Raw genomic sequence first — 24,240 nt, forward strand, 5'->3', positions numbered from 1 at the left:
CTAGTTTTCCTTATAGCAGGACCCTAGGTTTATTAAATGACTAAAGGCCATGAACTTTCAAGATAATATCCTCAGAGAAAATGCCCATGCCACTGACTCCAGTCAATGGGAGTAGTACTTTCACTTCTTATTAAAAACAAGATGGTATCCTCAGATTTTACATTATAAACACGGAAGACTTAAGAATTGGAGATATGACCAGCTAATTATTTTTATTGCCACTTGTCCCTCCTGGGTTTACAGCCCCAGACAAAACAGCTGTTGTCAACATAGCTGAGATTCCAGCCCCCCTGTGTCCACTGAGTGGATGCTGAGACGTGCGTGGGAGGCAGAGGCTGAGATTTCAAAAGTGGCATTGGATTCTGTTTCCTAATGACATCTCTTGATCTCCATGAACAGAGGCGATAGGCAATTATAGGCATTTTCTGACTTCCTGAGATTTTTGTCCATTCTGGCTCTGTAACAGGACTTTTACCTTCACTCAGCCCTAGGCCAGGTTGCATCTAAGCTGCTGTTCTTAAAAGCAGTATGGAAGCCAGGCACCGGTGGCTCATGCCGGTCATCCTAGCTACTCAGGAAGCTGAGAACCATGACGGTTCTAAGCTAGCCTTGGAAGAGGGGGGAGGGAGGAAGGAAGAGAAAGAAAGAGAGAGAGAGAGAAAGACAGACAGACAGGAAGGAAGGGAAAAGAAAGAACGAAAGAAAGGAAGGAAGGAAGGAAGGAAGGGAGAAGAAAAGAAAAAAGGCTCATGAGATGCCTATCTCTGGTTACCCAGAAAAGAAAGCTTGAAGTGGAACTGTGGCTCAAGTGGTAGGGCACCAGCCTTGAGCAGAAAAGCCAAGGGACAGCGTGCAGGCCCTGAGTTCAAGCCCCAGCACGGCAGGGGGAGGGGGAAAGAGGAGAGGAAGAGAGAGACTCCAGTACAGTGAACAGAAAATGTGTTGAGGTGAGGCGGGGCCTGTAAGCTAACGTCCTCCTGCTACTCGAGTCCCAGGGTGGACGAGAGTCAGGACGCAGTCCATCCTGAGGCAAGGCGCGGTGGTCTTTTGCAGATAACACTGGATGCACACTATTTATTTCTATATGTCCTTGCTGGCCGGCCGGCTGGCCCACAGCAGGACATACTTGAAGAGAAATGAGAATGAAATATTTTAGGGCTGGATGAGCACAACAGCATTGGGGGAGAAAACATTTTCCTAGCCAGCGTGCCATGAAAAACATCTGTCAGGAAGTCCTGTTCTCTCACAAATACAGTAACGTAATACCTGTTAGGTGGATAGCTGGGAAAAAGAAGTAGCTTCAGAATGATCTTGGTACACAGTAGTATGCAAAAGGTTAAACGTGTATGAACATAACTTAGCAAATATGCTTTTATGAAGTGGTTAATTATACCCATTGACTGCCATTACTGCCCAGCGCATTCTACTCCTTTTTCACAATGACCACCCAGGGACTGTGCAATCTTGGGAAACAATCAGGTCACATGTTGAGTGTTTGCTTAGTTGTATAGCCATAAACTCTATGTTCAAGTTCACTCAGTTACACAGCTCAGTACAGGCCACATGCAGACAGGCCCAGTACCAGTGACAGCACTTTCCTGGAAGCCACAGAGGAGAGTCTGAGGAATATCCAGTCCAAACCCCCTCCACTCTCTCTGACTAGAACTGGCTAAAGCTTTGCTGTTGGTTAACGGGTACAGAGCCGTGGCTCTGGTGGGGGCAGGCACAAGGGGCTAGAAGGCTCTGTCTCTGGGGAGTTTTCACTCCACCTGACAGAGCTAGTAGTGTTATTAGTGTGAAGCTATGTCAGATGGGATACACAGCAGAAAGCTAGTGCTGATGTGTGCTCCTCCTACTCCTGCTCTGCTTCTGCACTCAGTTTAGGCTTCCTAATTAACCTTTTCATACCAAAGAAAAAAATAATTACCTCCACCTTTGCTACTAGCCCCTTAGACTATTGGAAATATTTCTTTAAAGTGAACCCAAATGCCTTTCCAGTAACTAACTTCCTATCTGTTCTTAAAGCAAAGCTATTTTTAGCATGTTTTAGAAAGTTTATTATTGCAACTTTATATATGTATATATACACACATATGTGTGTATATACACACATATATGTACATATGTAAATATACGTAGATATGCACATATATATATGTGTGTGTGTGTGTGTGTGTGTGTATATGTGTGTGTGTGTATATCTCAAAGGCCATTACAGAAGCTAATTGGAAGCTTACAGAGCCAGAGGCAATTGTGTGTAACTCAACATGTATTTGTATATATGTGTTCACAGAGGAGCTTCTAATAGAAGACATGAGTGTCATGCTTGACTCAAAAAGCCATCAGAAAAGTTATCAACTGAGCACCCATAGCTCATACCTGTAATCCCAGCTACTCAGGAGGCTGAGATCTGAGCCAAAAATAGTCTGTGAAACTCTTACCTCCAATTAACCAGCAAAAAGCTAGAAGTGGAGTTAGGGCTCAAGTGGTAGAGTGCTAGCCTTGAGCAAAAAAGCTCAGGGACAGCACCCAGGCTCTGAATTCAAGCCCCAGTACCAATACATACACACACACACACACACACACACACACACACACACACACACACACACACACATACACACACACGAAGGAGGAGGAGGAAAAGAAAAGAAACATCAAGAGGAATTTAAAATGCTGTTAAGAGGAAAGCTAGGGAAGAGGGTTTAGGGGTGAGGGTGAGTAAGCAGCGGGCAATGAGACCCGACGCACTGGTGCCCAGGTGCAGTTCATGACCAAGAACAGTGGGGGGGAAAGGCAGATCTGTGGTCCTTGGACCTTCATGACAACAGTGAATGGGCTGAAAACTACAAGGCAGCTAAGCCAGGACTAAAAAAGCATAGAGAAACTTTGAAAATCTGCAGCCAGAGCAGTCCTTACCTAGTGAGGACCTGTCGTTTTATAATCTGCCTCTGAATGGTGCCCTTAGTCCTTTCTGCTTTGGTCTGGAAAGAGGTCTTTACTTGTGTCTGAGCCCTCCTGGGCCTCAGTTCTCCTCTTTCACTTAGAGCTGTAACTGGGGTGGCAGGTGCCCGCCACCACACCCAGCCTCTTCTGTTCAGGTGGCATCCCATGAACTTTTTCTGTCAGGTTGGCCTCAAAACTCAGCTCTTCCTAGTCTCTATCTCTGGAGTCGCTGTGCCTAGAGGCACAAGCCACATCTCTAGCCAAGTATATCTGACATCCTACGCTCACTGCTGGTGAGCAGCCGACTTCGCACGCTGCATGCAGCTCACATTCACTCCAGTGCAACAGGCTGCTCTGTGCAGTGGAGACACCCCAGGACTCCCAACCGAGTGACAGTCACACCCAATCCAAACAAGAAAACAGCCATCCCACCCACAGACCTGTGCAGTGGAGATACCCCAGGACCCCTACACCAAGTGACGGTCACACCTAATCCAAACAAGAGAAAACAGCCATCCACTGACAGTGTGCAGTAGAGACATTCTGGGATCCCCACATTTGGTGTCAGTTGCACCCAACCCAAACAAAAGAAAACAGAGCCACCCCACCAACAACATGCAGTGGAAACACACTGGGACCTCCACACCAGGTGACAGTCACACCCAATCCAAACAAGAAAACAACCACCCCACCCACAATGTGCAATGGAGACACCCCAGGACCCCCCACACCAGGTGACAGTCACACCCAATCCAAATGAGAAAATAGAGCCATCCCACCGACAGATCTGTGCAGCCACAACTTCTGTGGCTTAAGAGAAGACACTGGGATATTTTTTCCTTTCTAAAATGGTTCCTTTCAGTGCAGACCTCAGAGAACAGGGCGGCTCATCTGTCTGGAATGCGTCTCACACCTTGTTGCCCAGGGGACCCATCACGCACCACACGTTTTTAACTTCTCCTTTCTCAGAGTTGACTCATGGACTACGAGACCTCTGAGAGAGTTTGTTTCAAGAACTACCTGCAGGTGGATCCTTAGCTGTAAATCTCTTGGGATTTATGGTACCTGAAGTATTTGTAACAGAATGAAATGTCATCATAAATGCTCATCGTCTGACTAAGTAGCGCCCCACTTCAGATGAAGCCCTCGGAGCACTATTTTGTGACTCGCAGAACAGATCCTATGAAATCCAGAGGTTCCTTTTGTGGGCACATCAATCTCCCAGGTGTCCGAATAATGTTCATGCTCTTCTATCTCCTGGCTTTGTAGAGTAGGCTATGTCCGAGGGAGCAGCTGCACAGAGCCGGCCACACTCCCTCAAGCCCCCAGGGTTAAACTCAAAAGCAAGGCCAGGTTGTGGATGAGGAGTGAATTCCGTGTTGGGACACTGCTGCACTCAGTGGGTTAATAACCATCCCCAAAGTCCCAGGCCCAATTCAACCCAGCGCTGCGGAGTTGACCACCCCCTACAACTCTTGCTCTTCTCTCGTATCTCTTGTTCACATGGATGCATTCTCTGGGCCATGCGTTCTGGATCATGTGTTACTGCTTTTCCCCCACTGCCTCCCAGAGCCCCTTTGGGAAGCCCCTCATTTACCCCTCACGTCCTGGACCAGTGCTCTCTCAGTGTGTGCACAGGTGTGTCGTGAACCCCACGGTGCTGGGGGAATGCTCAGGCCCGGCCATTGGTGGAGAGAAGGCATGATGCCCGGAGAGCAGAGGTTTGCAAACATGGGAGACTTCCACCAGTTAACGCTGAAGCAAAGTGCTCGTTTCCTCCCCTCCTGTACCAACTACAGTACTGGCTTATTAGAGTACTTAGTGCCCTGCTTTTGATGTGAAAGCTTTTGGCATGGTGAGTAGACCATGAAACACATGCCGCGTGTCCACTGCAGATGTGGCTTTAGCCTGGATGTGTGCCTTCATGTGAAACTAGTAGAACCAGTGCCATGGTGCTGTCTTTGCCATTCAGCCCATGGCACAACCTTGGCCCACTGAATTGTTAAACTCGTTTCTCTTCATCTTAGAAGTAACAATTCCTCGTGGCATCGCTACAAGGATTTAATAAGTGAATACACACAAAGCCATGATGGAATGCCTGGTGTGCAGCACCAAAGACTTACTGCCTGTCATTCTGTGATTGATTTCTCTGCTCTATTCTGGATTATGGATTGTTCCGCTATATTTAGAGGGCCAACAACTAAAGCTCTCAGGTTTCACTAGAAAAAATGTCTGTGATGCTAAACTGGCCCACCCCATCACGGTTCTTTGTCTGGGCCTTATCACCCACAGGGCTCAAAAAGAGCCTGCCAGGCCCTACCGTGTCCTCTGCTATCTCCTGTTGCTCCCACCCATACTGTCAAAGTTCCTCCTCTGCTTGTATATTTGCAGGACCAATTCATATGAAACTTCATGTCTCCTGAGTTTCACAAGAAAGTTACTAACTCCCATGATCTTGACTAGGAACGAAAGAAAAATTAACAGCTCAACAATTGCTTTCCTTATTAATTCATCCAAACAGACCTAAGATGCTTTGTATAAAGCTAGCTGATGGGAAAGACATGTGAAAAATATATAAAATACAAAATACTGTGAGACTTCTTTTCTGACATTAGCTGTTTTTATTTCATTGTTGATTGTCTTTCCAATCACAGCCAGCTCCACTACCTGGAAGTTCCATGATTTATTTGCCCAGGAGTTACAGCAGCCGGTGCCAGGCACCGTCCCCTTGTGCCAGCACTGTCCCCCATGCTGGGCGCTGTCCCCCATGCCAGACACTGACCTCTCACCCCGTGTCTCCTGTGTCAGTGGCACAGTGCCAAGGCTTCTTGTGACAAGAGTTCATTAGCCACAGTCTTTCTGAGAAACACTTGGTGTAAATGTGGGCCCATGTTGATTGTTTCCTATAGACCTAGGGGTTGCCTGTAGCAAGGAATGAAACTAGCAAATGCTCCTTCCTCCATTTTCTTCACTTTTCAAGCCCATAATTCCCCTCCTCCCCTCCTTTTTTTTTGGCTGCTCATGGGTCCTGAAATCTGGGTCTGGGCGCTGTTCCTCAGCTCTTCAGCTCAAGGCTAGCACTCTACCACTTGAGCCACAGCGCCACTTCCAGCTTTTTCTGCTTACGTGGTGCTAAGGAATCAAACCCAGGGCCTCATGCCTGCGAGGCAAGCACTCTACCACTGAGCCACCTTCCCAGCCCATCATAATTCCCTTTTCAAAGAGCTTAATCTTGGCATAATGATGCTATTTGGTTTGTTCATTCATCCTCTTATCTTCCAAGATAAACTGTGAGGGACTTTGCCTGTACCATATTCTGTCTTCTGTCTTCTACTCTCTCTCCTCCTCAAGGCCTGGGGAAAGTTTTCTCTCTCTTTTCTGGGACAGCTGAATAGATCTTGATTCAATGTACTTGATCTTAAATAATGCTAGGCTCTGTGGGGTTTTTTTTTGTTTTTGTTTTTTGTGGTCCTCTTCCCAATGTGTCATCCTAAAAACCTGGAACTCTTCTCTCCCTTCCTGGAGGCCTTCAATCCTGACAAGTGGTCTTTCTTTCCTCTTCCCTGACAGCCAGCTCAGCACAATGCTATAGAGTTTCCAGGGCTATAAAAGCCAGCCAGTACTGAAATGCTAAATTCTGGGGTTTCAGCAGACATTGTTCTCCCACCCCCAAAGTCCACATGCAAATTCAAGATTAAAATCTAAGTTCGACACTTCTATACTGTGTTCATCAGAGTCCTGCGAGATTGGCCCAAAACAAAAGAAAGCTAAACCTTCTCCCTCCCAAGGCTCTTGGGTGCAGTCTTCCAATAAAAATTTGCTGAAGATTAACCTCCTCACAGAATGTTCCAGGTTCCCACTTAAGTTCTTTCTTTGGACTCGTGTAATTCTTTCTTTGGACTCATGTAAGATTTGTTCTAGAAAAGTCTCTATGAACCTGACTATACGTTAATGTCCATTAATTAGAGTGTTTGACTTAATTGACTCTTCTCTTTTTTATAAGTTTTTATGGTTTTTCTTTTTGTCTCTGTGACTTGGAGAGTTTTTGGATACATTATTTAAATAGAAGTTTGTTTGACATATGCTTATACATTTATCTTTGCTTTGTTTTTTGCACAGGGACCTCCTGGTTTACAAGGAATACAGCAGACTTTTGGCAGCTATTTTAACAAGGTTTGACTAATTTGTTTCCTGCATCTTGTATACAGAGAAATTGTATGTGATTCTGCCTTTGCAGGGTGGGGTGGGGGGAACCTTATTAATGCCTAATTTCTCAGACATGATCGTATGTACTCAATATCTTCCCATACTGGAAGCTGTCTCTGGATATAAATGTTTTTAAAATATTTTACTCAACATGTTGTTATAAACCTGGAGTTTTATTTCTATTTTCATTTTTATATTATTTAGTGCTGGTACTGAAGCTTGAATTCTGCTCTTGCTTATCTTTTTGACACAAGGCTGGTACTCTACTACTTGAGCCAATGCTTTTTTTGCTGGTTATTTGGAGATAAGAGTCTCACAGCATTTTCTGCCTGGGTTGGCTCCAAACCATGAGCCTCAGATCTCAGCATCCTGAGTAGCTAGGATTATGGATGTAAGCCACCGGTGCCCACTGGTGGGCAAAAACAAAGTTTACCTGCATATTTGCTAATGCAAATAAATTGCTTCTATCCCTAAAAATGGCTTTTTCTAGGTTCTCTAAAGGCAGAGAAATATTGCTGGCCATTCTGAAGCTCCGGGTGAGAGTCAAGAAGTAGAACTCTTACCAAAGTTACTAGTGTCAGGCACAGGCTCCCATTCCAGCTGCTCTAGGTGAAAGCAGCATCAATTCCTGCGGTCTTCATCCTTGCTGGATTGGTGGATGGCCGACAGGGAAAGCACCCTGAATGCCAGTGTGTAAACCTCATCCCACTCAAGGACTTCAGGGTGTCATTGAGAGGGTCATCCTCCAGTGCTCAGTGTATGAGGGCTGCCCGAGGGGGCCCGAGGGGACACGGGAGCTGACCCAAGGGGCATGGGCTGGCTAAGGGGACACGGGGGGCTGATCTGAGGGGACATGGGGGCTGACCCGAGGGGACACTGGGACTGACCCAAGGGGACACGGGGGGCTGACCCGAGGGGACACAGGGGGCTGACCCGAGGGGACATGGGGGCTGATCCCAGGGGACACAGGACTGACCCCCAGGGGCATGAACTGGCCCAAGGGGCATAGGCTTGCCCGAGGGAACACTCAGGCTGATCTGGGGAGACTCTGTTCAGTGGACAGACACACAGCAGGTCATCACCAATATCCTGTGCCACAGTGAAAACTGGAGACAGCCCCCTCCCCAGTCTCCTTGGCAGTCTTCTTCTCCATGTCTCCTCAGCAGTCCCCGACTCTCAGTAGTCACCCCTCTTTCTCTGTCTCCTCGTCAGTCCCCCCTTTCTTTTTGCTTCATGTCACTACTGCTGTATATCTCTTAACAAATCTCAAAGATGCAGTATTCTAGCCCAGGTTTCAAGGAAGCTAGAGAGCCACAATAATCAATAGCAAGATAATTAACACAAAAATCCCAATTCTTTGTTTATCAAATTAATGTCAACATAACAATGTAGGTAATTAGAGGTGCATCAATTTAAAATCAACCAGGAGCTCTTGGCTCATGCCTGCAAACCTAGCTACTCAGGAGGCTGAGATCTGAGCCTCCTAGGTTGAAGCAGTCCTGGAAAGAAAGTCCATGACAATCAAAAAAACTGGATGTGGAACTGTCACTCAGATGGTAGAGAACCAGCCTTGAGCAAAAAGCTAAAGTGCAGCACCCAAGCCCTGAGCTCAAGCCCCAATACTGGCACCAGCATTTTAAGGAGAGGAAGACAGACAGGTAGACAGGCAGACTAAGAAGTGTGGTCTAGAATATTCTATGTGTGTATTTTTTATGTTCAGTTTTGGATGTGTGGAATAAAAAAGCTAGATTTACCTCTCCACCACACAAAGCAGTTTACAGCACTGCCTTTCACAGTCGACAGGTGCCCCAATCTGCATTATCGCTTCCCAGAGAAGCATCAGCTCCAGCCTGCTCCTCCCCTGAAGATGCAGCGAGCAGCCTATTGTGTCTGCCTCTGAGGACTTGAGCATAGGTCCCTTTGGCCCTGGCTGGGGAAAGCAGGTTTACCTGTGGGGTGTCAGCCCAGCAAGCAGTCCTAGTGGCCACTTGTCCAATGTTGACCGGAAGAGAATTTGATGCCAGGCACCTGCAATCCTAGCTACTCAGGAGACTGAGAGCTGAGAATTGTGGTTGGAAGATAGCTTGGACAAAAAAGCCTATGAGATTCTTTAGCCACCAAAAAGCTGGAAGTGGTGCTGTGGCTCAAATGGTAGAGTGCTAGTCTTGAGTAAAAAAGCTAAAGGACAGTGTCCAGGTCCTGAGTTCAAGCCCTAGGACTGAGCGCATGTGCGTGTGCGTGCATGTGCGCACACACATGCACACACACGATCTTGCAAAAACAAATCACATCACTTGGGCAGCATTGTTGCAGAGGTGTGCCTGTGTCCCGCAGCTGTGGCTCTGGCTGTGGCCCCTGGGTTGTTGGGCTGCACAGCGTTGTTCTGCTCTGCTCTGCAGTCTAAGAGCCTGGGCCCCATCCAGAGATTTTCTCAGTCAGCTTCATCCCTGTCCCTGCTTCCCTTACAGTATTAGAGCAAAATCAATGCTGATGACTTGTGCATAGGATTGACAGAATGCCTAAATTGTGTTTTCAGAATACCTCAAATTTCAATTCAAGCCTCGTTATCAGTACACAGGCATGCACACACACACATACACACACACACGCGCGCGCACACAATTCTGGAAAATAAAAGCTTGCTTTGATGCTCCGAGAAAAGATCTAAAAGTGATTGTGTAGCACTGTCAGTCACTTCTGTGTCTTAGATTTTGCTGCCAGTGTGTGGAGGCGAAGTCTTGGAACCCAGCACTTTGGCATACATGGCCTTGCGTCCCAGCCATCACTCCTGGACATGCGGGCTGGCAGGGCTGGGGGGACACAGCCTGTCCCACAGGCTGCCCAGACCAGCGGGGCACATATCCCAGGCCACAGCTGAGCCAGGGGGAGGGTGGCGACATGTTTAAGGCATTTAAATGACAGTGCATTTCTTGAAACAAAACAGCTGGCTTTTGCTTGCACTCTTCCTCAGGAAGCATGTGCTACTGAGGAATTCTCAAGACCTCACCCCTGAGAAATCTGATTCCCAGAAACAGGTGTTTGTCAGACTCTGAGGGCCTTTTTCGATTGCTCAGAATCTTCTTTAATTGCTTCAGAATCTTAAGTGGAATTTAAAAAAGACAATGGCATGGCCATTTTCTCGTCCTCCCCCTCACCCCCCAATACATAGCCCAGAAGAATCTATGGAGAACTTCATAGGAAGGAAGGCTCTAAAAGTTTGTAAACAAGGAAAAGACTCAATGCATAAAATAAACTAACAGAAAGTGGGCATAGAAATAGCTAGAAGAGTGAACCCAACTGTACTCAAACACATCAACTCTGGGTTAAAGTAATTGTTTTCAAAATACATTTTTCATGTGTCATCAAGTCATCACATTGCAAATTCCCTTGCGTTGTTTTCTCACAGATTCTTGCTGGAACCTGTGTGATTCCCCAGCTCTTCAAAATCCCAGTGGTATATCAGAATTACATGGAAGCATTTAGAAAATAAATCTGGATGCTGGTGGTTCACAGCTGTAATGCTGGCCTTTTCAGAGCCGAGATCTGAGGATTGCAGTTCAAAGCCAGCCGAGGGAGCACAAGGCTGGAGGCAGAGCTATGGCTCAAGTGGTAGAGCTTAAGCCTTGAGCAAAAAGCTAAGCAAGAGTACAAGGCCCTGAGTTCAGCCCTAGTGCTGACATAAAGAAAGGAAGAATGACTGGGAATGTGGCTTAGTGGTAGAGTGCTTGCCTAGCATGCATGAAGCTCTGGTTCGATTCCTCAGTATCACCTAAACAGAAAAAAAAAGAAAGAAAGGGAAAAAGGAAGAAAAGATAAGGAAAGAAAGAACAATGTTGAACCAAAAAAAGCCCAATGTACTGAATGTTAGAGATTTGAGTAAAAATATACATTATTATATAATATACATATTGTATGTAATATATATCATATAGCATGAAACCCATTGAAAGAAATAGCTTTAAAGGGGGAAGAGATGATGGAATAAGGAAAAAATATTAGGGGGAACAAGTTTGATTTAAGTTCCTAATGTGCATGTATGGAAATATCCTTTTGTATAATGAATGATAATTTTAAAAAGATAAATCTCTATGGATATTATTTTAAACACTTAAATTACTATATTTTGTAATTCCCCATGCCCAGAAAAGTATAAAAATTTAGACTGAAAGGTAAATACTAAATTCACAAGGGTGGGAGTACAGAGGGAAATACAGAATATGTTTTCTTTGTAAATCTGCTAATTACACTTTAAGCACCTTGTTTACTAAGGCTTGGTGTCAACTTAGTGCTTTTTGGTACAGAGATGTACCAAAGTACAGAAGTGTAAAGGAGAATGTCACCGTGCAAACACTTCTGAGGTTGGGGTGTTGGCACTCAGCATCTTCTAACAGCCTCGTTTCACCATTTGGGTCTGCCGAGTCCCATTAGTGACAGACTTCCTTCCTGTGAGGATTCCTACTCACATTGTTTCCTTTGAAAACGCAGCCTTTGTGCCACATGCCAGTCCCTCTGCCAGAGGTTTGAGCAGAACTTAGCAAACATTTCTAAACATTCTGAGCATTTCAAATGGCCTCCATTGACCAGAACGCCTTCTTAGTCGGCGCTGGTCCACACAGCAGGCCTGCCGGGCTGCCAGAGGATTGTTTTCTCTCCCTCAGTAAAAAGAAAGAAAAGGAAATCACAAACAGGTTTTTAATTGCATTTGATATGCCAAATCAAAATTTGTTTCTACGCTAAGATGCTCTTTCTCTGAAAAATAATGGTGTGTCACATGAGTGTTACATATCGTAATGGAATGTTCCAGGTTGGGAAGAGCCAAAGGTGTTGGGGAGTGCCCGCGGCACATTGTTAGGGCATAGCCCATTCGTAGATGATTTGTGGTGGGAGAGCCTGACCCCTGAGCAGTGCTGGTCTGATGGCATGTGAAAATCGCCTGCAGTCCTAGCTGCTCGGGAGGCTGAGATCTGAGAACCCAGGTTCCAAGCCAGCCTGGCAAGGAAAGTCTCTGATCTCCAACTAACCAGCAAAAAGCCAGAAGTGCAGGCACAGCTTAAGCAGTAGAGTGGCAGCCTGGAGCGCAAAAGCCAAGTGAGAGTTGGAGGCACACACGTGCATGTGCGCGCACACACACACACACAAACACACACACAATTTAAAAAAATCACCTTTCTTCTTGCTTTCTCAGGGTGAAACCGGGCTGCCAGGGTTCCTGGGGTCTAAAGGACAAAAAGGAGAACCTGTGAGTATTTCAACTTTGAGCCCAGAGAAAAATACCAAAAGGAAAAAAACATACTTTTCTAGAGCAACCATAATTTCATAATCTGTGGTTGTCTCTTTTATTTGATGAGTCCAGTCAGACAAAAAACAAACATTCCCCCCTGATCTGGCCAGTGCATAGCTCAGCTACCAGAGAGTTCAGAGCAGCAGAGTGGCCTGGGCCCTGTCACAGCAAGGAGAGAATCTGGGCCAGACCCTCACACAGCTGGAGGAGACAGGAGAGAGTGTGGCAGAGCAGGAGAGCAGGCACATAGATTGCCCCTGCAGACGGCTTGCAGGGACAGGGCAGGCTGCCCTCACCGGGCTCAGCAGACTCTGGGGACCGTGGCCAAGCTGCTCCAGGAGGAGGCCCTGCCTTAGCATCAAGATGTGCTGCCACTGTGCCGGGCTGGTGCACGCAAGGCCGCCACTGCCAGGGGAGACACTGGACACCTTTTCTGGCACAAGCAGGCAGTTAGCTCACTGTGCCATTGCCACCCTAGTGAAGGGACACAGCGTCCAGAAACGGCTTCTCCTGGGAGCAAGGAAGAATCACCCACGCCTGGTTCTGTCTTTCTGGGGGACCCTGCAGCCCAGGTAGAAGGGGAGACGAGCAGCAGCACTGCCATTGCCACTGCTGTGGGACTCTGCTCCTTCATCTGTCTCCTCTGATTTCCGTTACTTCTGATTCTATATATGTTTTTTTTTTTAACAGGCTTTGTGAATAGCTTACCTTTATTTTAAAACTTGTTAGGGGCTATCATGCAACAACTCTCTAAGCCTTGGTTGTGTGAAGCAGGTATTTTTAGTTATTGGTATGAGTTACCAGGTGTGAGTGCTCCACTATGAAACGTCACACTGCACAATTAAAATAGATGATGCCTTTTGTCAAAATTCTGATAGTGATGCAAATTATATTTATCAAACAGGTGAATATGCAATAGAAAATAAGAAATGCATATTGTGCTCTTGGATTATCTTACTATTTTTCTGTTTATTTAAAATTAAGCACCTATTCCTGATAGAAGGGCCACCAGCAAACATTGCCTTCGAGTCTCTTCCCAACCCTCATCTGAAGCTTTAATTCTCTGGGAAATATAATCTGAGGCAAATTGTAACCATACCAGCTAAGCCAAGAATACAGGGATTGCTACTACAACCATGGCAGCCAAGTGTGGTGGCTCACACCTGTAGTCCTAGCTACTTGAGAGGCAGAGGTCAGGAGGATTTGAGTGGTTTGAGACCAGCCTGGGCAAAAAGTTACCAAGACCTTATCTGAATGAATAAGCCAGGCGCAGTGCCGTGTCCCTCAGTGCAGGCTGCAAAGGAGGCCGAATGTAGGAGGATTGAGGTCTGAGGCAGGCCCTGGGGTGCAGAGGGCTATGGGCTGACTCCAGTGGTAGAGTGTGGTGTCTGTGAGGCTCTGAATTCAAATCCTAGCATGAAAATGTGTCCCTAGGGCAGCAAGGCTAGAGAAAGTAAAATAAATGAGTGCTTCTTGATTGGCCACAAGTGTTCCCAGTCAGGTGCTGTGGCCACGCCTCCTTGAGGCAGCCCCTGGTGTCAGTGCACAGTGCTCACACCCTCCCTTCCTTCACAGGGGGCGCCTGGGGCAGACGGGTCCCCAGGGATGAAGGTGAGTGCCTGGCGTCCTTGTCCTCCTGTGGCCACACCGCAGTGAGCCTCTGAATCTGGCCGTAACTCTTGACTCTCCCTCCCACTGGCATTTTAGGGAGAACTGGGAGACACGGGTCCACCCGGCTGGCCGGGGAGCCCAGGACTGAAGGTATGGCTGCTGATGGGTTGGGGTGGGAAGGGCAGCCACATCCTCTCAGAGTTTGAAAGGAGCCTGGGTGTAGCTCCCGGGGACCTTGTTCAGGGCGATTTTCCCACCGGGCTTTATCACAGCTGTAGCAACCTCTGCTTCACCACAGGAGTCAAAACTTCTTTTTTCAGCACACATAGCGTCCCTAAAAGGCTTCCCACGTACACACAGTCGGCTAAATCCATGATCCTGAGCTGCACCCGTGAAAGGACTGGGATCCAGGGTGCTGTCTCTAAACCACAAGTATCCAGCATCCCGAGAGGGAGAGGCTGAGGCTCCCAGCTCTGCGCCTGCAGGAGTGCCCAGAAAGAGCCATGTGAGGGAAGGGCAGGAGAGATGTGCACTGTGGGCTCCCAGCCATCCCCTGCTGGTAAAACCAGAACCATTAGTGAAACATCTAGAACCACCTTAGTATCCTCAGAGGAGATGCCAGCATCAGGCATAGAAGACGAGGCGTTGGGAAATCTATACAGGTCACATCCTGTTCTACAGATACTCAGGTTCAGGATGGGCATGGTAGTACATGCTTCTAATCCCTTCTACAGGAGAGTCATGAGTTAGAGACCATCCTGGGCAAAGTTTGTGAGACTCTGCTTTCAAACAAAAGAAAAATAAAAGAATGAGGGGCATAGCTCACTTGCTGGAGTACTTGCGTAGCAAGTGTGAAGCCCTGAGTTCCATTCCCTCACCCTACTAAAAACATTCAGGACTAGGTCTTTTCAACAAAGGAAGAGCAAGCCACCTTCTATTTCAGGGTGAGCAAGGACCACCCGGACCAATGGGGCCGCAAGGACCGCGGGGAGACGTCGTAAGTACCGTCATCAGTTCCTGGAAATTAAGATGTGGGAAGCTGTAGGTGCTCATGTAGCTGAGTTGTGCTACATTTCTCAAAGACATAGCTTCCTGTCCCTCACGGAACCTCAGCTCATCCCGTGTCCTGTCATGTCCACAGAGCCCCAGCCCACCCCATGTCCTGTCATGTCCACAGACCCCCAGTGCTTTGTGTCCTGTCGCATCTACCCCAAATCCCAGCACACCCTGTGTCCTGTCATGTCCACCCGAGCCCCAGCCCACCCTGTGTCCTGTCGTGTCCACAGAGCCCCAGGCACCCCGTGTCCTGTCATAGCCACCCCAAACCCTAGCACATCCCCTGTCCTGTCATGTCCACAGAACCCCAGCGCTTTCTGTGTCCTCGTGTCTACCCCAACCCCAGTGCACCCCATGTCCTGTCATGTCCACAGAGCCCCAGTGCACCCTGTGTCCTGTCGTGTCCACCCCAACCCCAGTGCACCCCGTGTCCTGTCATGTCCACAGAGCCTCAGTGTACCCTGTATCCTGTTGTGTCCACCCCAAACCCCAGTGCACCCCATGTCTTGTCATGTCCACCCTGAACCCCAGTCCACCCAGTGTCCTGTCATGTCCACAGAGACTCAGCACACCCCGTGTCCTGTCGTGTCCACAGACCCCCAGTGCACCCCGTGTCCAGGGCTACTAGCAGAGCTCCCTCCACACAGCCCCCGCAAGGGTTCTTGGGGAGTCAGCTCAATAAACTGGTCTGGGAAGCTGAATGACTGCATTGGCCATGCACCCAGAGGGTTCTTGCAGTAAACACTGGAAATGTCAGGACATAAGGAAAAGCCAGAAGTGAGCCAATGTCCCAGCATGAATCCCCACCTATGGAAAGCACTGGAAGCATCTGCTGTCTTCTGCTCTCCCCATGAGAGCCTCCTGCCCCCGAGAGCAAGTGAGGGCTGAAAGATTTGTGTCTCTGTCTCCCCTCCCTTCACCTACCCTTCCCTTCCCTCTCCCCACTTCCCCTTCCCATACTCTCCTCTCTTTTCCTTCTCTTTCTTTGCGTGCCTGTTGGAGGGGAAAACTGAGGCTTGAACTTAGGTCCTTGGTGCTGTCCCTGAGCTTTTTTGCTCAAAGCTGAAATTCTACCACTTGAGCCAGAACTCTACTTCCAACTTTTGGTGGCTAATGGAATAAAGATAATTCTGTCTCTGTCTCTTTGGCTGTCTCTCTCCTCTCTCTATCTCTATTTCTGTCTCTCTGTCTGTCTCTCTGTCTCTGTCTCTCTGTCTCTCTCTGGGTGTCTCTGTCTCTCTCTGGGTGTCTCTGTCTCTCTCTGGGTGTCTCTGTCTCTCTCTGGGTGTCTCTGTCTCTCTGTCTCTCTCTCTCATCCCATTATATCCAGTCAGCTTCACTTAGAACAAATCACCTATCTCAACTAGAGATGGTTAAATTCTGCTCTCTTACGAAGATTCACAGATGGAATGGTGATCCTGATGATCTTGATAACAGATGTTCCCACTGCATGTTCCCTTTAATTCTGAATTTTCCAGGGATTGCTGGGGGAGCCGGGGACTCCAGGAAAGCAAGGCGATAAAGGAGAGAAGGTACAGTTCACACATCCCTGGCTGTGTGGAGTACAACACACTCAGGGTCATGGAAGTTCAGGGTGAGATGGCCTGGGGTTCAGGGGAGACATTCACATAAGATAAACCCTGGATAGTTGGGCTGCAACTGTGCACTGTGGCTGTCCTGGCCCTGCCTGACTGTGTGCTGCGGCCAGCCCAGCTCTGCCAGAACCTTCGTGTGCCCAGAGGAGTACAGCTAGAGATAAGGACAGAAGACAGGAGGGGTCATCTAGAGAGGACAGAGGACACAGAGGCTGTCCACACAGACACCAACTCTGTTAAGAACTAAAGACTCATCCTTTAGGATAGATAGATGTCTGTGTTGTTGGAGCATGTCCACACTGAGTGACTGTGTGCACATAATAGTTGACTGTCTAAATCAGTGCCATGTGTGTGAATGGAATGTGTTTCATGATTCTACTGACCTTATGTCCAGAAACTCAGTATGAATGTGAAGGCTGTGCGGATGAGAGGTGGGTGCCTGCAGTGACCTAGCTCACTGCCCAGCCTTGGCCAGCGTGTGGTGGGCGGATGCTTCTGGCCAGCCAGACCCGGCTGCTCTCAGTAAGGTGGTCTTGTTTCCTCAGGGGGATGCAGGTGGTGCCACAGGCCCCCCAGGACTCCCAGGCCCAAAAGGCGAGGCCGGCCCTCCAGGGAGAAGCCTGCTCGGGGAACCGGTATGTGCCAGTCTGCCTAGAAATGGCTGGAAACAGCTCTGAATGTGTGCTGGAGAGAAAAATAACTCGGGGGACGTCTTACACGTGATTCGGGGAGGAATCAGGGCCCTCTGAATCCTGCACATAGATTTTCCCCCCTTTTTGCCAATATTGAAGTTTGAACACAAGCTTATTCTGCTTGCTTGCTCACCTGGTGCTCTGTTACCTGAACCACGCCTCCAGTCAATACTTTGGCTAATTAATTGGAAATAGAGTGTCAAGGATTTTTTTTTTTTTTTTTTTGAACCACGCCTCCAGTCAATACTTTGGCTAATTAATTGGAAATAGAGTGTCAAGGATTTTTTTTTTTTTTTTCTTGGGAACCATGATCCTCAGGATCTCAGCCCCTTGAAAAGGTAGTATTGCAGGTAGGAGCCACTGGTTTAAAACCAAAACCTTTCTCTGCCTGGAGACAAAGATGACATTTCCCCCTGGGCTGTGCCCAGGCTGGTGCTGACCGCATGGGCCTCTGGTGCACTGTGCCAGGCGTCTCCCACAAAACCGCGGTGCTTTATTTTTAATGTTTTTTGTTTTGTTGGTGGACTGGAGTTGAGTCAGGGCTTCAACCTTGCAAGGCCAGTGCTAACCCGTGGGTTGTACCTGCAGCCCTGCTTTTTGATGGCTGTTTTAGAATAAGCTCTTGCTTTCCACCCCCGTGGTCCACCCACATTGCTGGAGTCACAGGTGTATGCCAAGATAGACCTTTGCGGGCTTCTCCCAGGGCTGGCCTGTGACCCTCCCAACCTCCTCCATTGAGCCTGAGGCGAACTTTCCTACCAAGACAAGACTGACCATGAACCTTGAGCCTCCCAATCCCAGCCTCCCAAGTATCTAGGACTACAAGTGTGAGCTACTGGCCTCCACCTCATTTTAAAGTAATTATGTAAATACCTTTAACCTACTGAGATTTGTCTGAGTCGAATGCTTAATTCTTTGTGCAGAAGAGGCTTAACTCAAGTAAAATGAACAACGAATTGGGACTTCTAGACTGTTTTCAAGGTCTTAAGAAGTTGTTTGTTTCTTTTGTTCCCTTTCAGGGGTTAGATGGACGGCCTGGCGTGCCTGGACCCCGAGGCCCAAAGGTACAGAACCCTCACAGCTGCTTCAGGAGAATAACCACATGGTGGGCTTGCACTAACGGGCCTGCCTCTCCCCACAGGGCGAGCGAGGGCTTCCCGGGATCCATGGCTCCCCAGGGGACGTGGGGCCCCCAGGGGTAGGAATTCCCGGCAGAATGGTAAGTGTGATCCACTCAAGTACTTTTTATTTGTGTATGTGCTAGTATTAAGGCTTGAACTCAGGGTTTCCCCGCTCTAATTTGGCTCTGTTACTCACGGCTGGTGCTCTACCACTTGAGCCACAGCTCTGTTTCTGCCTTTTTGCTGGTTCATTGAAGATAAGAATCTCACAGACTTTTCTGCCCAGGCTGGGTTTGAACCATGGTCCTCAGATCTCAGCCTCCTGAGCAGCTGGGATGAAAAGTGTGAACCTCTGGCACTGGGTTCCTCCTCCTCTTCACAAAGCCAGCAAAGCCGCCTTGGGAGAGGGGACACTGGGCTTGGGGGGGGCCACTGGCAGGACTGCTCCCCACACAGCATCCACACAGGAATGTGGGGACTCGGTTTATGACTCCAGAACTTTAGGGGGACACTCAAACCATAATAGCAAAAGCAGAAGCAGCCATTGGAGATGAGAAATTGTTAAACAAAGAAAGTTGCTAAGGAGATAATGAATTTAAAGAAACAATCCACTAGGGTCACAGTGTAAATTGGAAGGGAGCAAATGGCTTTCACAATGGCAGTGATAGAAACACTTATTTTAAAGACAAGAAAAGAAACTTGATGGTGAGGTCTTTACTTGGTGTTGGCTGTGAGTTCCTAAATCCCTGGTCTGTGGCTATGAAATGAAGATAGAATCAATTTCATTATGGTCTCTCATCATATCAGCTTCATTTAAGTTTGTCCAAATTCTAGTTGTCTAAAAGTAGGAAATAATAACAGATAACATTTTAACCCAAGTCCTATGACTAAACCCTGGTTCCGGCGATTTCTGTGAGAAGGAAGACGGGAAAGGAAGCACTGGCGGTTTGTGATCAGGTAGAGTTCAGCCACCATCGAGTCTCACTCTCAGGAACAAATGAGAGATGCCCCAGGGATCTGAGCAAATTGCTGACACCAAGCCACAGGTGTGTGGTGGAGGATGGCCAGGGGACAGTGTCCAGAGTGTGGAGAAATCTTTTTACATAACTGGTGGTGTGTGGACAGTCCTGGGAGAATTGTAGTAACCATTGCTCATTTTACACAGGGCTCCCCGGGACCAGCCGGAGAGCCAGGTGTTCAGGTAGGCTCTCAGCACAGCAAATCTGATTCTTAGTTAGAGGAAATAACTGAAAGTCCTTTTAAGAGACTTTTTATTTTCTTCCTTTTCTAGGGCCCACGAGGTCTCCCTGGGCTGCCAGGAGCCCCCGGGAATCACGTAAGGCTGCTCTTGACTAACCCTCCACTCCAACACCCTATAGCCAGGCCAACCACAGGTCTGACCCCCACACCTCTGTTTGCAGGGAGCTCCGGGGAGAGACGGGAACCCAGGCCCCCCGGGCCCACCAGGAGAGCCGGTACGCAGACAGCCTGGGCCTGACTCGTGTATCTTTAATACATTAGGAGTCAAACTGTCTACCTAACGGGTTCTGTTGTCCAAACTAATTAGAATTCTTGGTGACTGCACAGTGATCTTTTTTATCCTGTTATTTTGTAGAGAGGGAAAAAATGTTCAAGCCAGGTCAGTGTGTGTGTGTGTGTGTGTGTGTGTGTGTGTAAAATGCTTATTTCCTAAGGGTAGAATTCAGCTGTCCACTTTTGCCCAGGGCTAAGCCCCAAAACCTAATGTCTTAGTTCCAGGGGAAACACAGATAAAATATGTGCTCCAATTCCCATTCTTCCTAATTCTAGTAAGGGAATTTGATTTTTCTAAACAAAAGTTTGTGGGTAAGTTCCCTATGGGTACTTTGGTTCTGTGGCTTTGCACTTCTGAGCTGACCAAATTATGAAATTTGGCTCAGACACTGAGCATGTGTTCCAGAGTTTTATTTTAGAATAAACCTTGCTTTGAGCAACAGTGCAATCCCTTTAAATAGCCTCAGACTCTGCCATTCTCATTTGAGAGCCATACGGCCATGACATTGCATTAAGAGTTTTGTATAATAAAATCCAAAGCTGGTTTCTGGCTCCTAAACCTCCCCAGGCCCTTCTGCTTCACACCGGGCTCATGCCCTGCCTAGCAGGGACGCTGCACAGAGCCCCCTGTGGCCAGCATCAGCTCCACTGCTGGGCCCCTGGGGACCCCACCCTGCCTGGAGCCCAGAAAGGGCTCTGTGGGCACAGAAAAGACTCGGAAAGAAAACTGATTTAGACTTGAGGCCGGAACACAAGCCATGCTAGCTATGTTGGTCTTCTCCAGCATTAGAGCAGTTTCTTTGAACTTCCATGAGAACCAGCTGGAAGGCAAGTCCATTCATCTCATACTCGTTTCATTCCTCCACAGCTCAGCAGTGCACTTTGCAAAGGGCAACACTCACTCTTTGGATGAGTCATTCATTACTCTTTTTTTTATTGGGGGGGGGAGGTCCGGTCATGGGGCCTGAACTCTGGGCCTGGGCTGTCCCTCAGCTCTTCAGCTCAAGGCTAGTGCTCTACCACTTGAGCCACAGTGCCACTTCTGGCTTTTTTCTTTTTGCTTATGTGGTGCTGAGGAATCGAACCCAGGGCCTCAGGCATACAAGGCAAGCGCTCTATCACTGAGCCACCTTCCCAGCCCCTCATTACTCTTTTTGTGTGTGCTGGTCCCAGGTCCTGAATGCAAATTGTACTCAGGGTGTGGCACTGTCCCTGAGCTTTCTGTGCTCAAGGCTCTTCCACTTGAGCCACAGCTCTACCTCTGGCTTTTGACTGATTAGTTGGAGCTAAGAGTCACATGGACTTTCCTGTCCCTCTGTCTTTGAATCTCAATCCTCAGAGCTCAGCCTCTTGAGCAGTTCGGGTTACCGGTGTGAGCCACTGATGTCTTGATAGATTTATCTTTATACATTACTGTAAACCAGAAATGTGGTAGGAAAGCATGCGGGTTGGTATGTCATGAAACTAAAGCATATGATAGAGTTGAAACAGTGTCTAAATTTACATATTCATGTGCAAGAAAATGACTTATTTCTCAGAAAGTTCTGAGTGCTGTCAGTGCCACCCATGGTTTCTTGACTTGGAACCATGCTAAGCTGATGATCTGGCAGTGAGGGTCTAGAAGCCCTTCGTCTGGCATGACGTCTGTGTGTGCACACGGCCTCCATGGCGTGTGCTCTGTGCTGTCTGTGTACGCATGTACATTCCTGTTCCCTCTCCTCTTCCCTAACTACAGGTTGCACTGCCTCTCCTGGGAGATGTCGGCGCCTTGCTCAAGGTATTCTGGAACTATGGAAGAAGTGTCAGATTAATGTAGGAAAAATAAGGAAGGAAATTTTCACCAGAAACTGACTTAATTGCTTAGCTTGAACACCAGTTGCATTGTTAAATGGCAGAACATCGTTAAGATAGAAAAAGGCCTGTGCATTTCTATAAACTGTGCCATTCTTTCTCTCCAGTCTTCTCCTTCTTTTTGGCTTGGGAGGGAGAGGGAAATGAGCCACAGGAAAGGAATGAGAAGTCATGTCACAACACCTCAGTAGGTGCTGTGCCTCTCTGAGCAGTGGCCTTGGCCTACTTGTCTCTGCTATGAACCCTAACCCTCTGGAGAGGAGAGGGAGAGGGAGGGAAGAGTAAGAGGGGGAAGAGGTGAGGAAGAGGAGGATTCCATTTATATGAGTTTATTTATTGATGTATACCAATACTGGGGCTTGAACTCAGGGCCTGGGCACTGTCCCTGAGCTTTTTTGCTCAAGGATGGTGCTCTATCTCTTGAGCCACAGCTCCACTTCTGGCATTTGGCTGTTAATTAGAGACACGAGTCTCACAGACTTTTCTGTTGGGGCTGGCTTTGAACTGTGATCCTCAGGTCTCAGCCTCTTGAGTAGCTAGGATTACAGACATGAACACTGGCACCTGGCGTGTGTATCCCAGCTTTAAGAATTGTCTTCTTGAAGAGCTGGTGCCAGCTAACAGTTTAGAGACAGTTTGCTGTAGCATCTTCTCCCATCATGTAACATTTGTGCCCTCAAGGGTCACATTTTCGGGACTGTTCTTTGAGTTAAAAATATTAGATTGCAAATAGTCGTGGGTTCTAGCCAGCTTCTCCTCAAGGGCCAGTTTCAGTGTTCTTTTCATATTTAAATATTCTGCCCTTTAATGAAAAAGATGGAGAAATAGGAACCTCCAGTCCCAGCCTTCTGATGATGGTTAAACTGTATCACACACTTAGTGGCCCTAATTGTATGCCTTTGCCAGTCATGTTCTTATTCCAGACTTACTTAAAAGCAAGCCTTTCTCAGGACTTTTCCCTCCTGCTGTTTCCTTAGTGAGGTGATAAGATTTAAGTTTATCTCAAGAGCTCTGGCACTTAACTGTCAGCTCTTCCAGTTAACTAAAGGTTATAGAGAAGGGAAGAGGACTTCCACTTGGGTTTTCTGTCTTCCGGATTTGACACTGGGGTCCTGTCCTGGTCCCTGGGTCCACTGACAAGACGCCCAGAACTCTGCAGAATACCAGTTTCCTGCCAAAGGCTAAAAACCTTTTCCTACCAGTTTCTTCTTTCCGTGTCATTCCATGCCTTACCTTATTGGTGGTGTGAGCTCTTTCATAGCTGTTTATTCCAACCTTCAATATTAGCTCCCTGACCTTTTGAGGGGAGGTGCTGCTCCTGGGGCTTGAATTCAAGGTTTGGGTGCTGTTCCTGAGCTTTTTCACTCACAGTTGGTGTTCTACCACCTGAGTCACAGCTCCACTGTAGGCTTTTTGGTGGTTAATTGGAAATAAGAGTCTCACAGATGTTCCTGCCCTGGCTGGCTTCAAACCATAACCCTCAGATTTCAGCCTCCTGAGGAGCTAGGATGACAGGCCTGAGCCATGAGCACCTCCTTTTTTTGTGTTCTATTTTTGTTTTTTTGGGTTTTTTTGTTTTTGGTGCCAGAAGTAAAGTTTGACCTCAGGGCTGATACTCTTGCTTAGATTTTTGCTTAAGGCCACCTGTTGCTCTACCATTTGAGCCACGGCTCTACTTCCAGATTTTCAGTGGCTAATTGGAACATCTCATAGACTTTGCTGCCTCAGGTTGGCTTTGAACCACAATTCTCAGATCTCAGTTTCCTGAGAAGTTGAATGCTACCAGCTCCTGTTTTAAACATGTTAGTAAGCAATAGAAATTTATATTTTTGAGACATGGGTTATTTTTTTCTTATCTATTTGGAATCTTCCTTCTAAATATCACCAAGATGTACTTGAAATAAAACCTCATAAATTCATAACTTCATGAAAGCTTATGAATTGATGAGCTTTGTAAAAATCAAATTCCTCAAAAAGTAACTCTTTGTTGTCAGATAAATACATTTCTGAGAACAGAGACATCGAAAGTGCTGCAACCTCATATGCAGGCTGCACGGGGGTGGTTCACGCCTGTAATCCCAGCTGCTCAACAGACTGAGATCTGAAGATTATCGTTCAAAGCCACCCCAGGCAGAAAAGTTTCTGAAACTCTTTTTTCTTTACTTAACCAGAAAAACGTCGGAAGTGGAGGTGTGTCTCTAGTGGTAGAGCACTAGCCTTGAGTGGAAAAAGACAAGTGAGAGCATGAGTCCTTAAGTTCAAGCCCCAGTACTGGTGTGCATGCACACACACACATGCGTACACATATGCACACACAAATACACATAAATCCCCAAATCTCACATTCA

The 24,240-nt window shown here is 47.5% G+C and overlaps 1 protein-coding gene across 1 annotated transcript in view; it reads left to right on the forward strand.

The window, feature by feature from the left end:
- The window catches only part of Col19a1 (collagen, type XIX, alpha 1), a 223,976-nt gene that overhangs the window by 162,533 nt on the left and 37,203 nt on the right, over positions 1–24,240 (forward strand). Inside the window, exons 15-26 of the mRNA XM_013032266.1 lie at positions 7,066–7,119; positions 14,009–14,044; positions 14,141–14,194; positions 14,988–15,041; positions 16,579–16,632; positions 17,241–17,330; positions 18,407–18,451; positions 18,529–18,606; positions 19,674–19,709; positions 19,800–19,844; positions 19,930–19,983; positions 21,777–21,842. Coding sequence (XP_012887720.1) covers positions 7,066–7,119; positions 14,009–14,044; positions 14,141–14,194; positions 14,988–15,041; positions 16,579–16,632; positions 17,241–17,330; positions 18,407–18,451; positions 18,529–18,606; positions 19,674–19,709; positions 19,800–19,844; positions 19,930–19,983; positions 21,777–21,842 — 666 coding nt within the window. The remainder of the gene's footprint in view (positions 1–7,065; positions 7,120–14,008; positions 14,045–14,140; positions 14,195–14,987; positions 15,042–16,578; positions 16,633–17,240; positions 17,331–18,406; positions 18,452–18,528; positions 18,607–19,673; positions 19,710–19,799; positions 19,845–19,929; positions 19,984–21,776; positions 21,843–24,240) is intronic.

The sequence above is a fragment of the Dipodomys ordii genome, unplaced genomic scaffold, assembly GCF_000151885.1.
Source record: "Dipodomys ordii isolate 6190 unplaced genomic scaffold, Dord_2.0 Scaffold152, whole genome shotgun sequence".
In the NCBI taxonomy this organism is placed as follows: Eukaryota; Metazoa; Chordata; class Mammalia; order Rodentia; family Heteromyidae; genus Dipodomys; species Dipodomys ordii.